The 23,419-nt window shown below is 54.5% G+C and overlaps 4 protein-coding genes, 3 non-coding genes and 1 pseudogene across 9 annotated transcripts; 2 read left to right on the top strand and 6 right to left on the bottom strand.

Annotated features, from left to right (window-relative positions):
* Positions 1–3,313: 3,313 nt before the first annotated feature.
* MSRB1 (methionine sulfoxide reductase B1) lies at positions 3,314–7,783 on the bottom strand. Its single transcript, XM_029221806.1, has 4 exons — positions 7,674–7,783; positions 5,749–5,897; positions 5,288–5,402; positions 3,314–4,354 (listed from the first exon to the last, which is right to left on the bottom strand). Exons 1-4 carry the CDS (start codon positions 7,726–7,728, stop codon positions 4,323–4,325), a joined length of 351 nt encoding a protein of 116 aa, XP_029077639.1. The 5' UTR covers positions 7,729–7,783; the 3' UTR covers positions 3,314–4,322.
* A 479-nt stretch (positions 7,784–8,262) lies between these two features.
* RPL3L (ribosomal protein L3 like) lies at positions 8,263–15,331 on the bottom strand. Of its 2 annotated transcripts, XM_029219280.1 has the most exons (10): positions 15,121–15,331; positions 14,388–14,580; positions 12,914–13,082; positions 11,654–11,789; positions 10,176–10,362; positions 9,916–10,076; positions 9,608–9,709; positions 9,025–9,120; positions 8,674–8,793; positions 8,263–8,406 (listed from the first exon to the last, which is right to left on the bottom strand). In XM_029219280.1, the coding sequence occupies exons 2-10, from the start codon at positions 14,425–14,427 to the stop codon at positions 8,350–8,352; spliced, it is 1,068 nt and encodes a 355-aa protein (XP_029075113.1). In that variant the 5' UTR covers positions 14,428–14,580; positions 15,121–15,331; the 3' UTR covers positions 8,263–8,349. The 2 variants fall into 2 exon arrangements, 1 of the variants encoding a protein (XP_029075113.1); XR_003792988.1 differs by lacking the exon at positions 8,263–8,406 and having other exon boundaries at positions 8,701–8,793; positions 9,608–10,076; positions 10,252–10,362.
* On the bottom strand, positions 14,496–17,101 carry LOC114894299 (annotated as a pseudogene).
* An 876-nt stretch (positions 17,102–17,977) lies between these two features.
* NDUFB10 (NADH:ubiquinone oxidoreductase subunit B10) lies at positions 17,978–20,696 on the top strand. 2 transcript variants are annotated; one of them, XM_029219282.1, is made up of 4 exons: positions 17,978–18,274; positions 19,602–19,740; positions 20,129–20,268; positions 20,532–20,696. In XM_029219282.1, exons 1-4 carry the CDS (start codon positions 18,127–18,129, stop codon positions 20,633–20,635), a joined length of 531 nt encoding a protein of 176 aa, XP_029075115.1. In that variant the 5' UTR covers positions 17,978–18,126; the 3' UTR covers positions 20,636–20,696. The 2 variants fall into 2 exon arrangements, with proteins under 2 accessions (XP_029075115.1, XP_029075114.1); XM_029219281.1 differs by having other exon boundaries at positions 18,048–18,274; positions 20,129–20,686.
* A 252-nt stretch (positions 20,697–20,948) lies between these two features.
* Positions 20,949–22,821, bottom strand: RPS2 (ribosomal protein S2). The gene is made up of 7 exons (XM_029222268.1): positions 22,566–22,821; positions 22,388–22,477; positions 22,139–22,246; positions 21,709–21,882; positions 21,469–21,628; positions 21,158–21,249; positions 20,949–21,065 (listed from the first exon to the last, which is right to left on the bottom strand). Exons 1-7 carry the CDS (start codon positions 22,749–22,751, stop codon positions 20,985–20,987), a joined length of 891 nt encoding a protein of 296 aa, XP_029078101.1. The 5' UTR covers positions 22,752–22,821; the 3' UTR covers positions 20,949–20,984.
* Positions 21,316–21,442, bottom strand: LOC114895141. The gene has a single exon (XR_003793445.1). It is a non-coding gene; the product is annotated as a small nucleolar RNA SNORA64/SNORA10 family (small nucleolar RNA).
* Positions 21,952–22,085, bottom strand: LOC114895140. Its single transcript, XR_003793444.1, has one exon. It is a non-coding gene; the product is annotated as a small nucleolar RNA SNORA64/SNORA10 family (small nucleolar RNA).
* Positions 22,822–23,254: 433 nt separating the features above from the next.
* LOC114895095 lies at positions 23,255–23,381 on the top strand. Its single transcript, XR_003793406.1, has one exon. It is a non-coding gene; the product is annotated as a small nucleolar RNA ACA64 (small nucleolar RNA).
* The last annotated feature ends 38 nt before the right edge of the window (positions 23,382–23,419 follow it).

A 23,419-nucleotide genomic window follows, 5' to 3' on the forward strand; every position in this document is an offset into this window, starting at 1 on the left:
ATCTAACCTTACTCCTAAAGGAACTAGAGAAAGAAGAACAAACAAAACCGAAAGTTAGCAGAAGGAAAGAAATCATAAAGATCAGAGCAGAAATAAATGAAATAGAAACAAAGAAAATAATAGCAAAGATCAATAAAACTAAAAGCTGGTTCTTTGAGAAGATAAACAAAATTGATAAACCATTAGCCAGACTCATCAAGAAAAAGAGGGAGAGGACTCAAATCAACAAAATTAGAAATGAAAAAGGAGAAGTTACAACAGACACCGCAGAAATATAAAGCATCCTAAGAGACTACTACAAGCAGCTCTATGCCAAAAAAACGGACAACCTGGAAGAAATGGACAAATTCTTAGAAGAGTATAACCTTCCAAGACTGAACCAGGAAGAAATAGAAAATATGAACAGACCAATCACAAGTAATGAAATTGAAACTGTGATTAAAAATCTTCCAACAAACGAAAGTCCAGGACCAGATGGCTTCACAGGTGAATTCTATCAAACATTTAGAGACGAGCTAACACCCATCCTTCTCAAACTCTTCCAAAAAATTGCAGAGTAAGGAACACTCCCAAACTCATTCTATGAGGCCACCATCACCCTGATACCAAAACCAGACAAAGATAGTACAAAAAAAGAAAAGTACAGACCAATATCATTAATGAATATAGATGCAAAAATCCTCAACAGGGGCTTCCCTGGTGGCGCAGTGGTTGAGAGTCCGCCTGCCGATGCAGGGGACACGGGTTCGTGCCCCGGTCCGGGAAGATCCCACATGCCGCGGAGCGGCTGGGCCCGTGAGCCATGGCCGCTGAGCCTGCGCGTCCGGAGCCTGTGCTCCACAACAGGAGAGGCCACAACAGTGAGAGGCCTGCGTACCGGAAAAAAAAAAAAAATCCTCAACAAAATACTAGCAAACAGAATCCAACAACACATTAAAAGGATCATACACCATGATCGAGTGGGATTTATCCCAGGGATGCAAGGATTCTACAATATACGCAAATCAATCAATGTGATACACCACATTAACAAACTGAAGAATAAAAACCATATGATCATCTCAATAGATGCAAAAAAAGCTTTTGGCAAAATTCAACACCATTTATGATAAAAACTCTCCAGAAAGTGGGCATAGAGGGAACCTACCTCAACAAAATAAAGGCCATATACGACAAACCCACAGCAAACATAATTCTCAATGGTGAAAAACTGAAAGCATTTCCTCTAAGATCAGGAACAAGACAAGGATGTCCACTCTCACCACTATTATTCAACACAGTTTGGAAGTCCTAGCCACGGCAATCAGGGAAGAAAAAGAAATAAAAGGAATACAAATTGGAAAAGAAAAAGTAAAACTGTCATTGTTTGCAGATGACATGATACTATACATAGAGAATCCTGAAGATGCCACCAGAAAACTACTAGAGCTAATCAATGAAGTTAGTAAAGTTGCAGGATACAAAATTAATGCACAGAAATCTCTTGCATTCCTATACACTAATGATGAAAAATCTTAAAGAGAAATTAAGGAAACACTCCCATTTACCAATGCAACAAAAAGAATAAAATACCTGGGAATAAACCTACCTAGGGGAGACAAAAGATCTGTATGCAGAAAACTATAAGACACTGATGAAAGAAATTAAAGATGATACAAACAGATGGAGAGATATACCATGTTCTTGGATTGGAAGAATCAATATTGTTAAAATGACTATACTACCCAAAGCAATCTACAGATTCAATGCAATCCCTATCAAATTACCAATGGCAGTTTTTACAGAACTAGAACAAAAAATCTTAAAATTTGTATGGAGACACAAAAGACCCCGAATAGCCAAAGCAGTCTTGAGGGAAAAAAACAGACCTGGAGGAATCAGACTCCCTGACTTCAGACTATACTACAAAGGCTACAGTAATCAAGACAATATGGTACTGGCACAAAAACAGAAATATAGATCAATGGAACAGGATAGAAAGCCCAGAGATAAACCCACGTACCTATGGCCAACTAATCTATGACAAAGGAGGCAAAGATATACAATGGAGAAAAGACAGTCTCTTCAGTAAGTGGTGCTGGGAAAACCAGACAGCTACATGTAAAAGAATGAAATTAGAACACTCCCTAACACCATACATAAAAATAAATTCAAAATGGATTCGAGACCTAAATGTAAGACCAGACACTATAAAACTCTTAGAGGAAAACATAGGAAGGACACTCTTTGACATAAATCACACTTTTGATCCACCTCCTAGAGTAATGGAAATAAAAACAAAAATAAACAAATGGGACCTAATGAACTGTCAAAGCTTTTGCACAGCAAAGGAAACCATAAAGAAGACGAAAAGACAACCCTCAGAATTGCAGAAAATATTTGCAAATGAATCAACGGACAAAGGATTAATCTCCAAAATATATAAACAGCTCATGAAGCTCAATATTAAAAAAACAAACAACCCAATCCGAAAATGGGCAGAAGACCTAAATAGACATTTCTCCAAAGAAGACATACAGATGGCCAAGAAGCACATGAAAAGCTGCTCAACATCACTAATTATCAGAGAAATGCAAATCAAAACTACAATGAGGTATCACCTCACAGCAGTTAGAATGGGCATCATCAGAAAATCTGCAAACAACAAATGCTGGAGAGGGTGTGGAGAAAAGGGAACCCTCTTGCACTGTTGGTGGGAATGTAAATTGATACAGCCACTATGGAGAACAGTACAGAGGTTCCTTAAAAAACTAAAAATAGAATTACCATATCATCCAGCAATCCCACTATTGGGCATATACCCAGAGAAAACCGTAATTCAAAAAGACACATGCACCCCAATGTTCATTGTAGCACTATTTACAATAGCCAGGTCATGGAAGCAACCTAAATGCCCATCGACAGATGAATGGATAAAGAAGATGTGGTACATATATACAATGGAATATTACTCAGCCATAAAAAGGAACGAAATTGGGTCATTTGTTGAGACGTAGATGGATCTAGAGACTGTCATACAGAGTGAAGTAAGTCAGAAAGAGAAAAACAAATATCGTATATTAACGCATATATGTGGAACCTAGAAAAATGGTACAGATGAACCAGTCTGCAGAACAGAAACAGAGACACAGGTACAGGGAACAAACGTATGGACACCAAGGGAGGAAAGCGGCAGGGGGTGGTGGTGGTGGCGTGATGAATTGGGTGATTGGGATTGACATGTATACACTGATGTGTATAAAATTGATGACTAATAAGAACCTGCTGTATAAAAAAAAAATTTAATTTAATTTAAAAATTAAAAAAAAAAAAAAAGACCTTAAGGGCATGGCTGCATCCCCAGCACTGAAGCTAGAGCCTGACACTGAGCTCAATAACTATTTGCAGAACAAGTGAAACAGCTGTGCAAAGCCTGACCCTGGGTCCTGGAGTCCCTGATGTTGTTAATAAAGACAGCAAGCCTGGGTTCTGTTTGTTTATTGATCTCTTCCTGATTACTCCAAAGAGGATTCAAGATGGAAGGGGCTTCGCCCACCCTCCCTGATGGCAGGACCCTCAGAGCATGTGCAGTGAGGCACAGTCACTGTGTCCCCGGAAGCGGTGAACTGTAGGCTGTGAGCTCCAGTGTCCCCAGCCTTGCACAGTCAAGGTGATGGAGCAATAGCTGCTTTCCTAAGCCTGAGTGGGGCAAGCAGCATCCACACAGATGGTGCAACAGGGTTCGGGATTTCTCCTTTCATAACCAAGAGGCCAGAGATCTCTCCCCTCAGCCTGCTCCCCCAGCAGGTCACAGATCATCACCACTCTGGCTGCCTGGAAGGGTTTAGTCAGAGAGAATCATAGAGTGACCAGGGCTGGAGAAGCCAACTGGAGCCGCCCCTGTTTGCGTTCTCTCTCCTAGCACAGCCTGCTGGAGACAGGCAAGAGCTTCGGCGAGGGCCAGAGCCCATCTCAGAACTGGGTCTCACCGGGGTGAGTCCAAACAGGCAGGGAGGGGGCAGCGGGCTGAGGAGAGAAGGTAGAGGCTGCACCATCACTCTAAGACGAGCCAGGCCTAGAGCCCCCTCCCTGAGACTCCTGTGAGAGCCGACAGTGGGGCCTCCAGGCACCCCCTGGCAGCCTAGTGTAGCCTTCTCCTTTTCCCAGCCTCTTCCCTTCTCCTAGCCTGTTCGGAGGCAAGGCCTCGGGAACCTTCCTGATGTTTCAGCTACCCCTCTCCCCCCGCTCCCCTGTCCAAATGTCTGAGGTTCCACTTCTAACGTGGGATGTCCAGAGTGTGGCCACAAAGCAGTGTCCATCTGGGTTGGGTGTGGGCTGCCCACCTACTGTCCCTGGGAGGCAGAAGTTTCTTTGCCTGGAAGAAATGAGGGAGGGGAGAGAAAAACAAGTCGCTGCTAACTTAGGTTTCAGACACCGTTCCCTGGCCCAGCCCACTCCCACTGCAGCCTGCAGACCAAGAGAGCTGGGAGGACCCAGACCCGCAGCCTGGGGGTGTCTCTGTGCCCAGTTCTTTCCCTGAGATCTGCAGGAGAACCCAGAGTCTGTCTTTCCTCCACACGTACCGGAGGACAAATAGCTACAAAAGGACAAAAGTATTATCAAACCTTTATCACGCACCGGCCCTCACAGACAGCCTCACTTAACCCCACAGTGAGGGCAGCGAGCAGGTGCTATTAGCAACCCCATTTTACAGAGGATAAAACTGAGACTAGGGACTGGCCGCAGTCTTGCAGGCAGCAAATGAGGAGAGGGATTTGAGCTACAAAGAGTGCGAAGGAGTCCAGAGGGCGGCTGGGGATGCAGACAGAGAGCAATGGGTCAGAGAGGAGGCTGAGCTCAGATAAAACACACACAAATGAAAAACGGCTCCCAAACAGTCTACCAGTGATAAGAATATTGCCAACAGGAGCACATATTTACTGAGCCCCTACTACACTCCAGACCCCAGTGCACTTTCATGCAGCCAGTCTTAACGGGCCTGTAAAGGAGGCTCTGCCATCACGCCCACTACACAGAAGATGAGGAGGCTCAGAGAGGTTGACGAGCAAGCCTGCAGCTGCACAGCCCCAGAACTCAACCTCCGCACCGCCCTGCACACAATCAACCAGATGCAGTAGGCAGGACATCTGCCCTTTGTCCCTGTCCCGCAGCCACCTTCCAGTGGCCCTGGGCAGCGCGCTTTGGTGCCCCCATGCTTTGTCACTGTAAGTGCATGAGAACAGTGTGCCCCTGGGCCTCTAAAGGCCTGTACATAGGTCTGTGCCCAGCTGCCGACAGGCAAGCTCACCTTTAGGGATGAACTTCAGTGAGCTGCTGAATATTCAGAAGCGGGACTGTCCACGCTTGGGGCCATCGTTCAGGAACTCATGGCCCAGCCCATTGCCACACCTGCCACAGGACACCTGGGAAGACCACAAAACAGCCATGAAAACAGCTGCAGCCATGGCCCCTGCTGCCACCAGCACATGGGGTCCTCCCCATGCCTATTTCCCAAGGTAACTGCTGGCATGAGAGTTTGGCCTTGGCCCAGAACCTGCCCCAGAAAACCATCTTGTTTCCCTGTTCCCACCAGGACCCCAGGCTCTCCCAATAGTTTGGGGTGTCAGCTCCCCTGGCTGAAGCCAGAGGCCTGGAATAGACAGACCCTAGGCCCCTACAGCTGTAGGGGGAACAGCAGGAAGGGGTGGGGGGCTCTCAGGACCCCCCTGGCTGACGCCTCCTCACCACCCCCCAGTTGCTACCACCCACCTTTAAGGCTCCAGGCTGATTGTGCTCTGGATGCTTGGCCACACTGTCAGCATGGATGGTCTCGGTGAAGGCCGGCCATGGGGATGAGTGTGCGTACTTTGAGCGGCTGGAAAACAGCTCATAGCCACATTGGGCACACACGTAGATGCCTGGGGCAGAAGGGGAGGTAAGAGCAGAGATGCTGGCTCCAGCGCCTCGGGGGTGAGCACCTAAATCCTTGAACCCAGGAGAGGACAGCAGCACTCCGGTTACAGGGTGGGCTGCACACTCTCCCCACTCACCCACCCACCACCCATAAGCCTGGCTCTGTGGGGGAGACACAGCATGGAGCTCACATTTAGCAGTTCTGAGCCTGTGCCAGAGGCCAGGAGAGCCACTTTTCACAATTATTTCTTTCACTCTTCTTAACAGCCCTGTAATGCAGATGTTCCCATTTTACAGATGAGGAAGCTGAGGCTCAGGGATGCAAAATGCTCAGCTACAGGGTGTGCAGCCAGGAAGGAACCCAGGCAGTCTGATGAAGACACAGCTCTGCCCCTCACACACAAGCAGGCCCCACACAGTGGGGGCTGTGGCATGGCCAGCACCACCACTAGCCCCCGGCCCTTCCCACGTGGACCTCCCTCTGCCCAAAGAAGCCGTAAGGTGTATGCCCAGACACCAGCCTGCTCTCCAAGCAGGAAAAGACTGATCCCAGCAAAAGACCTCCAGTCAGACAGAGGGCCAGGAAGACAGAGCACCAGGGAGAAGGATGAGTTTTAACCTACCTCCAAAAGATCACCCTGAGGGGGGAAAAAGAAAGGTTGCAAAACTGACTCACAGAACAGGAAACTGCTTGGGGGTCACTCGAGGGGTACTGAGTCACCCTTCGCTCCCTGCCTGGCCTGGAGACAGCCTGCCCTGGAGTCTGTGACCTACTCAGCCTTTACCAGTAACTTGAGGAAGAAAAGAGGAAACAGGAGTTGCTGTGGGAGTGGAGTTTCCAGCTTGGCAGAGTAGCCTGAGGACAACCCAGAGTCCCACAGCCAGAGAGTCTGAAAGGAGGACTTTGCCCAGAGGGTCCTATGTCACAGCTGGCTCACAGAGACCAGGGTGTCACATCCCAGCTCCCTCGAGGGCTGACACCCAACAAATCCCACCCAGGGGTAAGTCGCTGCCCTAGTCTTGCCTGTGGACATATTTTTACCAAATTAGTCCATGACCAGGCAGCACAGCCCAGAAGGGGATTCATCTGGGCCTCTCAAAGCCTGGGCCCAGGGCTGACTGCCGGCCATGCCCCCAAACCAACCACTCACCCCCTACCTTCTACCCCTCCTACCTGACCCAGGCTGTCCAGTCAAGCTTCACTGGCCATTGGCAGCCTGGCAGCACTCCTGGTTACCCAAACCTGGGGCCCTGGGCAGGTGGGGTAGGCACCCAGGCGGTCACATTTGGATCCCAACAAGACGTGCTTTCCAGCTTACCCCGCAGGTCTGGGGCACCGGGGAGAAGAAAGGGCTGTAGTAATATCAGGAGGATGCCCCAAGGAGAGGCAGGCCAGTCACAGGAGCTGCCCCTGGACAAGACCTTCCACCGCCTCCCCCTAAAGTTCTGATCCTGACCCGGATACCCGCAACGGCGTCACCACCCCCATACCTTGACCCCGCAGATTTCCTCGGAAAAGGCCACGCTCACACTCAAGTTCTGTCCTCCTCGAGGACAGCGACACCCTCTCTCCAATGTCCCTCTCCCCTCAAGTACCCCTACTCTCCGGAACCCCCAACTCCTCCCTCCTCCCCCTTTACCCACATGCGTTCCTCCCCGCGCGGTCACACTCGGCCCCCGTTCCCGGGACTCCGGGGCTCCATCGCCACCCGGAGGGCTGCGACGCCCCCTCTAATACGCGTCCCCGCCCCCGCTGTCCTCCAGGAGGTCACAGGTCGTACCCGGCTCAAAGTGGTTCTGGAAAACCTCGCCCCCGAAGAAGCTGCAGAACGACATGGCGCCGGCGGGACCGCTGCACGATCGCCACCTCCAACAGACCCGAGGCCACAGACCTATGACCTGGTGCTTGTGCCCGCCTCCTGCCCCGCCTCCCGAGAACCAATCCCACTCGGATCCCGGACCTGCCCCGGCGCCCTAGGCCACGCCCCCCAAGGGGACCAATCACGTCCAGAGATGCGAGACACCCTCGCAGGGCCCGCCTCCCGTTGACCCGCCCTTTCCACGGACCAATCCCACCCCGGGACTAGGGTTCCGGCTTCCGCCTCCAGGAGGCCCCGCCCCCTCCCGAGGACCTGCCCCCTCCGTCTTCCAGCCCACCACTAAGGACCCCTCCTGAGCGGTCCCCGCGGCCCCGCCACTGCCCCCCTGCCCCTAGCTGCAGGGCGGGCCGCTGAGCTGCGCTGGGTTTGGGGTGGCTGTCGCGGTGCACCACACTGAGCCGCGTACGCTCTCGTCGTTTCCCGGCGCTTAAGCCCCGGGCTGCCGGCCGTTGACCAGCCTTTCCGTGCCCCCCAACTCTGAGACACCGCGGGAAGAGTTGTCTCTGGCTTTTATTAGACAAGGGGACAGGCGGGGGTTGCGCCGCACTTTTTTCAGGCTCCCTCCATCCCATCCTGCCTACAAGTCTCCCGAGGTTTCCGGCTTTTCCTTCTCAAGATGCTTCTTCTGGGGACCCTGGTGGGCGAGGGACAGGAGGAGCGTTAGTCACAGGGGTCTAACCAGCCGCCTGGGTTACGCGGAGTCGGCCCTGTGCCCTCTCCCACTTGTTCCTCCCCTACTTCCTTTCTGGCAAGAATCAGTGCCCAGGACTGGACCCCTAAAAGCCCCCTCCTGTGGATGAGTGCAGGGACATGCGTGCCACCCCCATCTGCTCAGCTTCCCCGCTCTGGGGCAGGTAGGATGTGGTGTCAGAGCCCCAGAGAGCAAGGCTGGTGGGCTCACCATGAAGACCCTCTTCTCTTGGGCTGTCTGGAAGCGGCCATGGCCAAACTTGGAGGTGGTGTCAATGAACTTGAGCTCGATGTTCTCCAGGGCCCTGCGGCTGTGGTGCACCAGGAGGGACTGCGGCCGGTGGGAGAGGGGAGCTGTCACCGTGGGAGGTCCCCACTCAGCCCCTCCCATTACCCCCAGTCAGGAAGGTCTTGCTCACCCAGATTCTGTTAGAACCTCTCCCTCTTTGCTTTCCCCATCCCCACCCCTCCTGAAGCAGGCTGGAGGACAGGGTAGGCCAGCCCCCCAACTCCCCCAAGGCCCATGGGGCTCCCACTCCCCAGCTCACCACCTGGCACTGACCTTCCTCAGCGTGATGACCCTCTTCTTGGTGCCCGCGATGCAACCTTTCAGCATGATGAAGTCATTGTTGACTTCCCCGTAGTGGGGGAAGCCACCCTGTGGGAAGGTGGGTCCAGGAAAGGGGCTGCTGGGTTAGGAGGCAGCTGGGGGCCCTAGGAGAATTCCCCTGGCCTAGGGTGACATTCTCAATCACTAATCAGGGCAGCATCTGAGCCACACCCCCAGTCCTTCCCGTGATTATCTTATTTAAAAATCTGCATTTTACAGAGGAGGAAACTGAGGCTTAGAGGGGTGAAGTCACTTGCTCCAGGCCCCGCAGCTGCTACCCACTGCAGCTGGGGTTTGAGCCCAGGCAGCCTGACTCCAAGGCCACAGTCGGAGCTGCTGCACTCTGCACCCTGTGACAGCAGCTGGAGGATGAGCTGTCTGCAGTGGTGGCTCTGAGGATGCAGAAACAGCAGGGGTTTGGTCCACCCAGGTGGTCCACCCTGTTGCCTGAGCTCTTGGGAGAGGGCAGCACCCCACAGGCCTGCCCCACACATGCACACCAGGCCCCTCAGCCAAACTGGCGGCCCACCCTCACCAGTGGTGTGATGGATTTGTCGGTCACATCGTAGCTGGTGGATGCGTTGTTCTTAACCACCTTCCCGTCCTCCGTGTGCATCCCCCGACCAATGCGGTAGATCTGCCAGGAGCACAGGGCACATTGGGGACAGCAGGTAGCCTCTGGGGCTGGCAAGATGCCCACACCCATCAGAATGTGGGCTTAGACCCAGGCGCTGGTGGGGGCATTTCAGAGCCTTAGGGGGCCAGGCAGCATCTGGGTCATGCACCCCACTCACTGGGGTGTGGTCACGGGCATCCCCCCTCAAACCAGGCCTGCGGACACACCTTCTTGTTGAGCTCTGTGCGGTGATGGTAGCCCTTCTGCCCAGCCCGGGCGATGGAGCAGCCCACACGGGCAGGGTGCCAGGCACCAATGCAAGCCACCTTGCGCAGCCCCTTATGGGTCTTCCTCGGCAGCTTCTTGGTATGCCAGCGGCTCGTGACCCCTGCAGGTGGGAGGGGTGGGGCGGGTGGCTTAGAGGCCAGTTTGGCCCCCACCTCCTCCAGGCAGCCTTCCTGGAGCCGCCATCCCCACCCGGCCCTACCTTTGACGCCCCTGCCCTTGGTGACGGCAATGACATCAATGACCTCACTCTGGCTGAACACACTGTGCACTGGCACCTGCTTCTCCAGCCGGGCCTGGGCCCAGGCCACCTTCTCAGCCACCGTGCCGCCATTCAGCTGGATCTCCATGATGTGGGCCTTCTTCTGCCGGAAGGGCAGCAGCTTCATCTGTAAGACATGGCACGGCCAGTCGGTTCCCAGAAAGTCACACACACCCCCATTTGCCGATACGACATGGCCAGCTGGTGATCCCTGGCAGACTTTCACGCACGCATTCATTCAACAGATGATCCCATGCTCTGGTGTGCCTATATGCCACGTTCTGTGCGAGGCACTGGGGATGCAGCATGGAATGAGGCAGACAGCATCCTGGCCCATCTAGTTGGCGGCAGAAACCAAGTAAACTCTTGGATAGGCCTAAGTGTTGTGATGAAATATTGAGGGTGGAGGGGACAGTTATTGCACATGAGGGTGGTGAAGGAGGGCATCTCTGAGGAGGTGACATCAATGGCAAGAAGGAACCACTAGGTGAAGATCTGAGAGCTTTTGGGGCAGAGGGAACCGCATATGCAAAGGCCTTGTGGCAGGGAAGATGGGGGGGCAGTGGTTGGTGGGACAGAAACGAGACCAGTGTGTCTGGACTGTGGTGAACAGGGAGGAGGGTTCAGGACGGTGATAGGTGAGCAGGGGCCTGGCCAGGCAGGTCTCATAGGGAGTAGCTTGGGCTTTATTCCAAGTGCAGGGTGTGACATGATCTGTTGCACATTTTTAAACATCTCTGGCTGCTGCTGTGTGAGGTGGAAGCAGGGACACGGTTAGGTCACAGCATAGGGCTCAACCAGTACTGATGGAGGACCTGTTGCATATAAGCCTCCTGGGGGGTGTGGTAAAGCAGTGAGCAGGAAGCTGTGACCCCTGCCCCCATGGAGCTCAAGTCTATGGAGGGAGATGGATGTTAACCAATGACACACATAACCAGGAACTACAAGTGGGAGAGTAACTCAGGCAGGTGGGGAGGGTCATTGCTCTGGGCCTGGGAAGGCTTCCCTGAACGTTCCAGAAAAAGCCAGAGGGTATAGGTAACCTGTCAACCCACACGAAGCCAGACCCCACTTACGAATGTTGATTCACACCCACATGTGCCAGACCTCAAACAGAGGCTGCTGGACCCCCACACCCAACACTGGGCAGGTGATCCTGGACCTTTGGGGCATTTCAGGGCCTTGGTTGACTGCTGGGTGTGGCCAGTACCCCGTAGCCCTCAGGGTGCACTGATGCCCAACACCCCATCCCCGGGGCTGCAGGCGGCTGGCTGGTCAGCCGACACTTTGGGCCTATGCCCGAAGCTCACAGTATTTTTAGGCTGACATTTGCCAGGGCTCCGGGAAACCAGGCTGAGGGAGGTTGGGCCCAGGTGGTGGACTGGTTGACCAGTGTGGACCAGGGGGTAGGGGCTGACCTGGGTGTGGACGATGACTCGGATGACCTTGCAGTACTTTTTCATGGCAGCAAAGTCCCTCTGCAGCTGCTTCTTGCCGTCGGCATCGTGCCACCTCTTGCAGGCCTTGGTGAAGGCTTTTTTCTTGCTCTTGTGCCTGAGTTGTGCACAGAGGGTGCTCAGCCTGCATCCTACCAAGCATGGGCTTAGATGTCCCCCTCCTCCCTCCTCCCCTTCCCAGGGGAGGCATTGCTGGGCCCCTGGGGTCCCTGGGCTGGTTCCAGGCGCCCTCCTTAAGCACAGACTGTCTTTCCCTCTCTAGGCCTCAGTTTCCTCCTCCGTAAAGTGGGTACCCTCCCTGCCTCCTGGGGCTGAGAGTGAGCAGATGTGCAGGAGCCCAGGGAAGGGGCGTGCCAGCCAGCCATGGCCACGTGCCCACTTTGCCATGGCTGCTGAACCCACTTCTAAAGCGAACAGTCAGGACTGGCCAGGCCCCACACCCCATCGTTCCTAACCCTTGCCAGGATGCTGGAAGGTGGACATCATTATCCCCATCCTACAGATGAAGAAACCAAGGTTCACAGAGGTCAGATGAGGGGCAAGTTGATCACAGTTGCAGCAGCAAAAACAAGGCCAGCTGGCGTTCGCTGAGCTCTTTCCCTGTGCTGAGCACTTGACACACTCTGCTCAGCTCATCCTCAGGGCTGCCCCAAGATGCGGAGACCTCTCCTGTTCCCATTTGATGGTGTCTGTGGGGAGTGTGTGTGTGTCGGGGGGTGGTGAGGTGAGGTTCTAAAAGGTCAGTCAGCTTGCCTGTGGTCACACAACCTGCTCTGACACTGGGGCCCAAGGTCCTCGCCTCCCATGGAGGCTACACGTGCCTCTGCCTCCATATGGAAGGGGATGTCTGTGAGGTTCCTCAGGCAGGGGCGCCTTCCCTTTCTGGACTTAATGCCAGGGGAGATTTGAGGTCTAAGGATGCCCTTCTTTCTGATGAAAAGAGCTCGTCAGTTGGCTATTTCCCTTTTCACCCTGGCTGCTAGGAAGCTTGGAACCAACTCTGACATTCCATCAAATCAGTTCCTTAGTTCACCCTGAGGATGAGAATGTTTGCTTTCCTTTTTCCTCTAACTAATTTCCTCTCCAGCCCTCTAGTCCTTGTCTTTTATTGGAGGGAAGGCATCACACACTCACACGCATACACACACACACACACACACACACACACACACACACACTTTTCTGCCTTCCACACGCTGCTGACCACCCAGCATCCCTCACCAGTCCTTGTAGAAGCGGCGGCGGCACTCGTCGCTGAGATGTTCCGCAAAGATGGTCTTGAAGCTCCGCAGGCCTCGCGGGGTGGCCACGTAGCCCACCACGCCCACCACCACCACAGGTGGTGTCTCCACAATTGTCACCGCCTCCACCTCCTCCCGCTTGGAAATTTCTGAACGAAACCCAGAGACAGAGGCGTGGAGGGGGGCCTCCGAGTCCCATGGGGAGTTCCATGGAGAGGGGACAGGGGTGGAAGTGCCGACCACAGCCCCATCTGCCCGCGGGAGGACCCAGCGCCAGAGCCCCAGGGCTGTTGCGGACAGAGGCCCCTGTGAGCAGGCCCCTGACCTCCAGCCCTGAGCCTCCCCACTCCCGGCCCTTCTCTCCCTGCTCTGCCCTGTGTGTGGAGCCACTGCTGGGCAAGACCCCACAGGTGTCCATAGTAGTTCTGACTCAGCTCAGGTAAGGCCTGACCTGCTCCTGCCTTGGTTTCCCCACCAGACCTCCCAGGAGTGGGCCAGGAGAGCCACAGCCAGAGCAGCATCCCCCAAAGGATAGGGTTGGTCATCCTCTAGGGGAGTACAAATGGGCACTATGAATGTATATGGATGAGTTCTAGAACAAAACCTAAGACTTGTCCTAAACCCATGATTTTATAGATGTTATTAATGAGGCTGATCCGAAGTCAAAGAAGTATATGCTAAAATATATATTAGGGGAATTCCCTGGCGGTCCAGAGGTTAGGACTTGGCACTTTCACTGCCGAGGGCCCGGGTTCGATCCCTGGCCAGGGAACTAAGATCCTGCAAGCCTCGTGGTGCAGCCAAAAAATATATACTTTAGGAGAGATGGAGAACAGATGAGTGGTTGCCAGAAGGTTGGGGGGTGGCGGCTGTGGCTATAATAGGGCAACAGGACGGGCTGTTGTGGGAAAGGAACGTTCCAAGGTGGTGGGTACACGCATTTACACATGACAGAACCTGTCATTTACACGTGACAGAACCATAGAACTAAATAACACACATCTTATTCAGGAGAATCCAGCATAAGATGAGTAGGGTGTATCAATGTCATTATCCAGCTGTGACATATTACAATGGTTTTAAGAGATGTTTCCATTGGGGAAACTGGGTAAAGGGTGCGTGGAATCCCTCTGTATTATTTCTTATAACCACACTACGATGATCGCAAAACCGGAAGTGTGTAGGGGCACCTGCCCTTGAATCTTAGCTCCTACAAGTTTCATAACTGCTCTATTTCCTCATCTGTAAACTGGGGCAATGACAAATCGGTTCTTGAGGCACGGCCAGCAGTCAACGTTCTGACTGAGGTGCCCATGGGCGGGGCCTGGCCCCTTCTGGGGCTGTTTCCCCTCCGGAAGCCCAGTTGTGGCTCCTAGCCTCTGGAAGGACCCCCAGATCTTCTGGCCGTCGGGGGTGCTCGGCCCGCCCCCCAGGAGCCCCTAGAGGCCACTCACTGAGCCCTGGCCGGTGCACCTCCCGCAGAGTGTGTGTCATGCCAGCCTTGTAGCCCAGGAAGGCCGTGAGGTGCACGGGCCGGCTGGGGTCGTCCCGAGGCCACGTCTTCACCTTGCCCCGGTGCCGGTGGCTCCTCTTGTGTGGCAGGAAGCCCCGTTGTCCATGCCGAGGGGCAGAGAACTTCCGGTGGGACTGCGGACAGAAGGGAAGGGAGATCAGAGCTGGGGTCTCCCTGCTGGGTGCAGCTGGGCAGTCCCAGAGACCAGACCAGAAGTGAGCTAGAGACCCCAGGCTGAGACCTGGTGGCCCTCAGGGCCTGCATCTGTCCACAAGAAAGGAGGGAAACTTCTCCAAGGGCAGTGTCTTAGGGACAGAGCCAGCGGCAGCACCCCTCACCCGTGGGCTTCCTGTCTCAGTGGCCTGGCCCTGCCTGGCTGGGCCCAGAAGAGGCAGGTCCACACTGCAGCCAAGGCCACAGAGGCAGGGGGCCGCTGCCATCTGTCCCTATGTTTGCCTGTCCTAGGCCTGGAAGCCAGAGCTTGGGCCCCCTGCTGTCCCCTGTAATCACCTACTCTGTCACAGGCCCAAGGACCTTCTCTGCTGGGATAGATCCCAGAAGCCCACCTGCCCCTCGCCAGGAAGCTGGCGTGCTTCCCCCCAACCCCCCTCCCGCCAGCCCACTGACCATGGAAGCCTGTCCCTGCAGGTTAGGAAGGGAAGGGGCCACCTCACCAGGCGTCGGAGGTCAAGTGGCAGGGCCAGGACGCACAGCAGCCAGATCCCAGATTTAGCCCCTGGCAGGGGAGCTCTGTCATCTCCTGTGGCGGATGTGGGCTCTGGTGTCAGAAGCGGGCCTGGCCCAGGGCAGGGCGAAGGGGGGCAGCCTGGGCAGCCTGGGGGGTGCACCTGGAGCTAGGGCTGGCACTCGTTTCCTCAAATGTCCTGGGACTGGGTCACACACTTTGTTTTCTGCTTTGTGTGACCCTCCAAAACGGGAACAACTTGGCCTGGTAGGGGGTTTAGGAACTCAGGTTTGGGAGCTTCCCTTGGGCAGCTGCCATTAGGAGCGTCTGAGTCCAGTTTGCTGGCCTTGAAGCAGAGCAGATTCCTGTGCTGTCCTGAGGCTGTGAACCTGAGCTGGAAAAACGGGGAAGATGGGGAAGTTTGGCTCTGTGCCCAGAGGATCATTAGAGCTGTGATTCAATCAAGGTCCCTTGACTCTAGTAGCTGTGAGCCAAGAACACTTAGGATACTTTTTTTTTATTTAATATTTATTTATTTGGTTGTACCAGGTCTTAGTTACAGCAGACGGGCTCCTTAGTTTCGGCATGCATGTGGGATCTAGTTCCCTGACCAGGTATTGAACTCAGGCCCCCTGCATTGGGAGCACAGAGTCTTAACCACTGCACCACCAGGGAAGTCCCTTAAGATAATTTTTATGAACTTAAATTTTTTTTTATACTTTTTAAAAATAAATTTATTTATTTATATTTTATTTTTGGCTGCGTTGGGTCCTCGTTGATGCTTGCAGGCTTCCTCTAGTTGTGGCCAGCAGGAGCTACTCTTTTTTTTTTTTTTTTTAATTTATTAATTTATTTATTTTTGGCTGTGTTGGGTCTTCGTTTCTGTGCGAGGGCTTTCTCTAGTTGTGGCGAGCAGGGGCCACTCTTCATCGCGGTGCGCGGGCCTCTCACTATCGTGGCCTCTCTTGTTGTGGAGCACAAGCTCCAGACGCGCAGGCTCAGTAGTTGTGGCTCACGGGCCTAGCTGCTCCGCGGCATGTGGGATCTTCCCAGACCAGGACTCAAACCTGTGTCCCCTGCATTGGCAGGCAGATTCTCAAGCACTGTGCCACCAGGGAAGCCCAGGAGCTACTCTTCATTGCAGTGTGCAGGCTTCTCATTACAGTGGCTTCTCTTGTTGCGGAGCACGGGCTCTAGGTGCACGGGCTTCAGTAGTTGTGGCTTGTGGGCTCTAGAGTGCGGGATCAGTAGTTGTGGCACACGGGCTTAGTTGCTCCACGGCATGTGGGATCTTCCCAGACCAGGGCTCGAACCCGTGTCCCCTGCATTGGCAGGCAGATTCTTAACCACTACGCCACGAGGGAAGTCCCTGAAATCTCTTATTTTTTAATTCAAAGATTTTATGGTTATAAAGTTCTGTAATTGTAGAATCAGAGTTTTACAGGCCTAAGATATCTCTGCAGGTCTGTGGATTTTGCATCCCTGGTTGCTAAAATTCTATGCTACTAAAATCTACAATTCTTTGTTTTTGTCGTTGTTTTTGAATGACAAAACTACTTTTAATACTTTGGGCTGAGTCCGGCAGGAAAAAAATCACTGGGAAGGGGTAAACCCCTCAGCCCAGAAATGGCCCCGGGGGAGAGGGGCTCCCTGAAGGAAGGAAGCACAGAAGTGACATGTTGCAGACTCAGGGCCAAAGGGAACACCCTCGGTGCTGGGCCTGGGAGCACACAGTGGGGGCTCCAGCCACACAGGCCAAGGGCCCGAGGGTCGGACATGGAGCCACAAAGCTGCTTGGGTTCCTCCCTCTCATTTGCCTTTTTCTGCTTCTGCTGCGTGATCTCTGTGTCCGTCTGCTGCTGGGTGGCAGCAGAAAGCCATCATCTGGGTGCTTTCCCTTAACTGAGTACTATACTCTGCTTTCTCATATTCCTCTGGTGGGTGAGCTCGTGCTGGTTACTGCGGGTCATGAGATGACTCCGGCCCACCTCCATTGGGTCCCCTTGTTCAGCCTGACATTGCAGGCCAATGTTATGATTAGTTGAGTGTGACAGTTTCTAAGAGTTCATGATTTGAAGATTTAAGGTTACTATGATTCTGGATTCTGTGCGTCCATAGAGTTAATGACTGACCCCAGCCTCTGGGCAGGAAGTGACCAGCACCCATCCTCCCTGGTGCTAGCCGAAGGGTGTGCCAGGTATGGAGATCACAGAGGGTGGCCAGTAGGGCCCTGGTCAGTGGAGCTGCCTCAAGGGCACAACAGTGCTCAGGGCCAGGATGGAACCCTCAGAACCAAAACAGAGTGCCCTGTGCCCAGGGTAGGAGCCACTTCTCCCTAGTCGTGGGGTGGGGAGGGGTGGGGGTGGAGAGGGGAAACCCTACCTCCTGTGCTGCCCCAGGCAGCCCCCTCTCCAAGCTCAGTGGCATCAGCCAGTCCATGAGGGGCCCTGGCAGACACAATGGAGCTCAGAGAGGGATGTAGGGAATGGACAATCCAGGAAGGCTTCCTGGAAGGGTACAGCCTTTGGCAGTTTGTGTTATCTGTTGACTTTGTTATTTGCTCTACCGGCCTGAGTTCTCCAGAAGAGCCCAGCTGTGTTCATCATTCTGCTCCCTGCTGCACTTGGCACGTGCCTACACGCCCTCCGAACTGAATGGTTTCCTTACTCCTGTGTCTGTCTCCCCTTAGAATGTAAATAGGAATCTGTTTCCTTCACCCCTGATACCAGCGCCCAGCACACAGTAGGCGCTCGTCGCGAGTGCAATGGCGCGGCGGTCCCATGCGGGGGCGCTCGCACTGCGAAGCATCTCCCGAGGCCACACTTGGGCAGGCGGGGTGAACTACAAGTCCCATGGTGCCTCGCGGGCGCCGTCGTCGTCCTGCGCAGGCGCGGCCGCTCTCCAGTTGTCCTCTGTGCGGGCGAACTAGGCCGCGGGACCGAGGCGGAGGCCGCGGGAGCGCGTCCGAGAGTCGAGGCCGCCGCGCGTCGCTGCCATGCCGGACAGCTGGGACAACAACGTGTACCCCGAGCCCCCGCGCCGCACGCCGGCGCCCTCGCCGCAGACCACTCTGACCAACCCTATCACCTATTTTACGAAGGCTTTCGACCTCCTCGTGGATCGGCCAGTGACCCTCGCGAGAGGTACGAGCCCCAGCCGGGCCTTGCGCCCCGGGGCCCCCCACCGCTCCCGGGCCCCCCGCACCCGTCACTCAGCCTGGATCCCCACTGCACCCCAGGCCTCACCTCTTGGGACGACCCCGCCACACACACACCAAGAGCCCTCACTGCTGTATGGCCCCTGCCGCCGTCCACGGACCCCTGGTCTCCGGCCTCGCTCAAATGTTAGGGGCTGTTTGCTGATCGAAGTCATCTGCGTCCTGAGGCTTGTTAGATCCCACTCTCCCTGCACGCTTTGCATCCTGCGTTTTGCACAGTAGGCGGTCACAGAGGGCTGTTGAGGTACAGGGGTTCTCCCAACCCTTTGCATGCCTGCAAAATGGCCCGGGTGGTCATTGATGGCCGAGGCCCCTTCCACCCACGTGTGCTGTAACTTGCCCTCCGTGTGTGTCCACGCTTGAGAGCTGCCCAAATTCCGCCATCTCTGGTCCAAACTAGGTGAACGTTTTAAACCATCGTTGTCCAGTTTGTGGTTCAGCCATCTTGGTGGTGCAGCAGGCAGAGCATAATGCCCTTAGTCACTAGTGCCAGGCGATTCATCCATGCACCTAATTAATCAATCCATTCATTCAACAACAGAACATTTGGGGTGCATAGTATGCTCTGGTGGCTCTTTGTGGGGGGAGGAACCACCCCCACCCCACCCCGCCCCAAGGTCTGGAAAAAACAGTAGTGGATCTGCTTCCTCTTTTGTATAGCAGTTTTTTAGAAAGTGTTTTATATGTCTGGATGGATGAGATCTCACTAGGTCCAACTTGTTCATTTACCCATGGGGAAGTTGAGGCCGGAAGGTCAGCAGTAGCAGAACTGGGACTGGAATCCCTGCTGGTGGCTCCCTGTTGGGGCCTGTTTGCCTCCACAGTGGAATCCCCGTGCTCTGGCGGAGCTGGGCCGGCAGGAGGGACTGTAGCAGGGTGTGGGCTTGCAGAGAACAGGCTCTGAATCCTGCCATCTCTCAGAGCCTGGGTCTCCTCTCTGTAAATGAAAAGGACCTGCCCCCCATAGGGTTATCGTGGGGACAAAGTGAGTTAATGTATTATGCAACACGGGGTGGTTCCTGGCTTACAAGAAACTCTCCATAAACCGTAGACATTGCCATTTGTAGCCCAGTCCTTTCCAGGACTTTGTGCCAGCCCACACCTCTTCTTTGGGAGTTCAATTGCCAGTCTTTGTAAAAGCTGGGAACATTTGGGAAACCACGGCTTATGAGAAATACAAAGCTAAGAGCCCTTTCAAACTGTGGCTTCTCCAAACCAATAAGGCCTTTGGGCCTGGGGTTTTCTCTTTGCAGAGTTTATAGAGCGGCAGCATGCCAAGAACAGGTATTACTACTACCACCGTGAGTTCCGCCGCGTGCCGGACATCACTGAGTGCAAGGAAAAGGACATATTGTGCATGTTTGAAGCAGAAATGCAATGGAGAAGAGACTAGTAAGTCCTCCCCTTTGGGCTTCTGCTCTTAGTCAGTGAATACTACTGTGATCCCTGTGCAATGAGCATATTCCCTCCGGATGCCATGAGATGGTGGCCAACCCAGATCTAGGGGTGGAGAGGCCAGACCACAGGGCTCCCAGGCCCTGCCTTCATTTTACTTTCCCTGAGTACAGGGAATCCTTATAGACCTTAAGACCAGCGGTCCCCAACCTTTTTGGCACCAGGGACCAGTTTCATGGAAGAGTTTTTCCACGGGGTGGCGGTGGGGGGGGGTGGTTCAGGCAGTAATGCGAGCGATGGGGAGTGGCAGATGAAGCTTCGGTAGCGGTCCACGGCCCTGGGGGTTGGGGACCCCTGTTGTTCACCTTTCTCATTTTCCTTTCAGCAAAGTTGATCAGGAAATCGTCAACATTATCCAGGAAAGGCTAAAGGCCTGTCAGCAGAGGGAAGGTGAGAGCTACAGGCAGAACTGTACCAAGGAGCTGGAGCAGTTCACCCAGGTGGCCAAGGCCTACCAGGACCGCTGTGAGTCAGCTCCACCCCAGCCTGCCCCCAGCTACTCCTGCTTCTGCCACCTCACTTCCCAGTCCTCCTTCCAGTCTCCACAGAGCTGGGTACTAGACGTTTTGCTAATTAGCCCAATCTCTGGTGGTTGTAGAAGAAAACCACCTCACCTCATCCCTTATCTGCTCAATAACTTGTCTTAGCTGCCTGAGCCCTCCCTGCATGGAGAAAAGACCACAAATTCCCATCATGGCCTATGACTCCCCTCCCCATCTCTTTCCCAGATCATGACCTGGGGGCCCATTATTCTGCCAGGAAGTGCCTGGCAAAACAGAAGCAGAGGATGCTGGCAGAGAGAAAAGCCACCAAAGAGGCTGCTGCTGCCTGAGGCAGCTCGAGCCACCTCATGTGTCTGTCGCTGTTGCTAAAATAAAGAGTAATGGAATCTCTGTGGTGTCATCTTTAGCTCCCAACCTTGACACATTGATAAGCCTTATTCAGATTTCTCACCTTATTGGCCCCATTTCCCTTCCAAATTCAGCCACCACTGAACTTGAGAATAGGGAGTTCCCTGATGGTCCAGTGGTTAGGGACTCTGCACTTTCACTGCTGGGGGCCCAGGTTCAACCCCTGGTCGGGAAACTAAGATCCCACAAGCTTCATGGTACGCCCCCCCCCAAAAAAAACAAGAGACAACTATAAACTAGCTTCATTCACTTTATTTTTCTTATAGAAAACTATGTGGTGGCTACAGCTGGAGCCTGGGTCCTCTGCACAGAAACTCTGGTGTGGGTCTTTACAAGATGATCAGTGAATTCCTAGAAAAACAAGAGGCTTTAGTTGTAACCAAATAGACTGCTACCGTTTGCTTTGCCCGGCCTGCCTAACAGGGTAGCGGGGCAGGCAGTACCTGATACGGAGACTTGGTGAACACCGTCTCTTTCCAGAGATCAGGAGTGAGATAACTGTAGGTCTTGGAAATGGCATCAAAAGTGGCCTTGGCTGAAAAAGGGAAAATAGGAGAGGATTAGTGAACTGACCTGAGATGAACCCCCAGTTATAGCAAGAAGCTGTCGCACTCCTAGGAACAGAGAGACCACTGTGGGCCAATCTGTCGTGCATTAGGAGAGCCTTCCTCTCTCTCTCAAAATACACCAACCACACAAAGAATGTGACTGAGCAGAGCTGAGAGAAGCCAGAGTCTACATGTGGGCCACCTACCGAAGTTGCCCAGCGTGGCAGTGCAGCCCCTGGCAGAGGTGTAGCAGTCGTCAATTCCAGCCATCATCAGTAGCTTCTTGGGCACAGGGGCTGAGACGATGCCAGTGCCCCTGGGGGCAGGGATGAGGCGCACCAGCACAGAGCCACAGCGACCAGTCACCTGGGAAGGGGTAGAGTCAGGAGATGGGCTGGAGAGTCTGCACCACTGCAGGCCCTGCCACGCACCACCATCCAGCCTACCTTGCAAGGGACGGTATGAGGCTTGCCGATCTTGTTCCCCCAGTAGCCTCGTCGCACGGGGACGATGGAGAGCTTGGCCAGAATGATGGCCCCACGGATGGCAGTGGCTACCTCCTTAGAGCACTTCACGCCCAAACCAACATGTCCGTTGTAATCCCCGATGGCGACAAACGCCTGCAAAGAGACTGACGTGGCTGGTGGTCCACTGCCCTTCATAACGTCAGTAGCCACCCACCGCACAGGGTCTGTTGTGCCCCTCAAGGAAAGACTGGCCACCAGGAGACCTATCTGAGATCCTGAGGAGATCCTTTCTCTCTCTCCCCATTACGAAAGTCACACCCATGAACACAAGCGCAACCATGCAGAGCTGAGAGAGTCTCACAAAAGTCTTTGATAGAAACAGCCTAGGAAAATAAGATAGCTGGGGTACCTTGAACCTGGTCCGCTGGCCAGCACGGGTCTGCTTTTGCACAGGCATGATCTTCAAAACCTCGTCCTTGAGAGATGCCCCCAAGAAAAAGTCAATGATCTCAGATTCCTACAAGAAAAAAATTTGTGACAAAACTTTAATAAAACCAAAGGTGGAGCCTAGGACCCCTCAATGTCCAACCAGTGACAAAGCTCCCTCGACCCCAGCTAGGCCAAGGCCCCACCCAAGAAAAAGAGAACCTATGTTTACCTTGATGGGCAAAGAAAATAGATAGATCTCCTCCAGGGACTTGATCTTCATGTCCTTGACCAAGCGGCCCAGCTTGGTGACGGGGAGCCACTGGAAGAGGAAAAGGCGCAGCAGGTGCCCAGGACCGCCTTCCCGGTGCCGTCCAAGGCCCCGCTTCACGCGCATAGCGCAGACCTACCTCCTTGTCCTCGGCCTTGCCTCCGCGAGCTCCGCGGCCTCGGCCCCGACCGCGACCCCGGCCCCGGCCCCGGCCCCGGACGCCGCTGCCGAAGCCTCCGCGGAAGCCACCACGGCTTCCCATGCCAGGGACCCCGGGGCCTCCGGGGCCTCCGGGGCCTCCCGCAGCACCGGCGTCATCCGCCATTTGCTAAAAAGAGTAACAAGAACCAGCCGGTCAGTGAGGCCCTGGCATCTACGGACACCTCGGACGCCCAGGCCGGGCTTCAGCCCCACAGCGCGGGCGCACCAGCCCGGACCCCGCCCGATGGCGGCGGATTCCCACCGCCCAGGCCCACCAGCCGCAGCTACTAACGCGAACACTCACGTGTTTTTACGGAAAAAAAGAAGGAAGCTACCCCCAAGGGAGTCTTTATATAGCGCCAAGCGCCGCGAGATCTCGGCTGCCCCACCCCAATCGCTCTTGCGCCAAGGGCCTATAAAACGGCCTGTGATTGGCTCCGAGGGGCCCCGCCCCCGCCGAGCTCGGCGAGTGCCTGCGTGTCCGCGGCCCCGGAATCTGCGCGACTGGGACGCTGCTATAAGGGACACCTCGGCCTCAACCTCGTCTTCTCCGGCTGCAGGTAGGTCTGTTCATTAGGTACTTCTGCCTGGCACTTTGCGGCGCTGTGGGGTGGTTGGGAGATCGGCGTTGGCTGAAAATCACCTGCGGCTTTGGCCGTGGCCGCAGGTGAGACTCGGCGCCCAGAGCCACCGGGGGCCACAGCTCACCGCCCGCTCCTCCGTGTGGGGAGGTGAAACCCAGGCCCCGACACGCGCCGCCGCTCCGGGCCCGGTTGCGGCCGCTCTCATGTT

This window comes from Monodon monoceros, unplaced genomic scaffold (assembly GCF_005190385.1).
Source record: "Monodon monoceros isolate NGI ecotype Baffin Bay Population unplaced genomic scaffold, NGI_Narwhal_1 Super_Scaffold_13, whole genome shotgun sequence".
NCBI lineage: Eukaryota > Metazoa > Chordata > Mammalia > Artiodactyla > Monodontidae > Monodon > Monodon monoceros.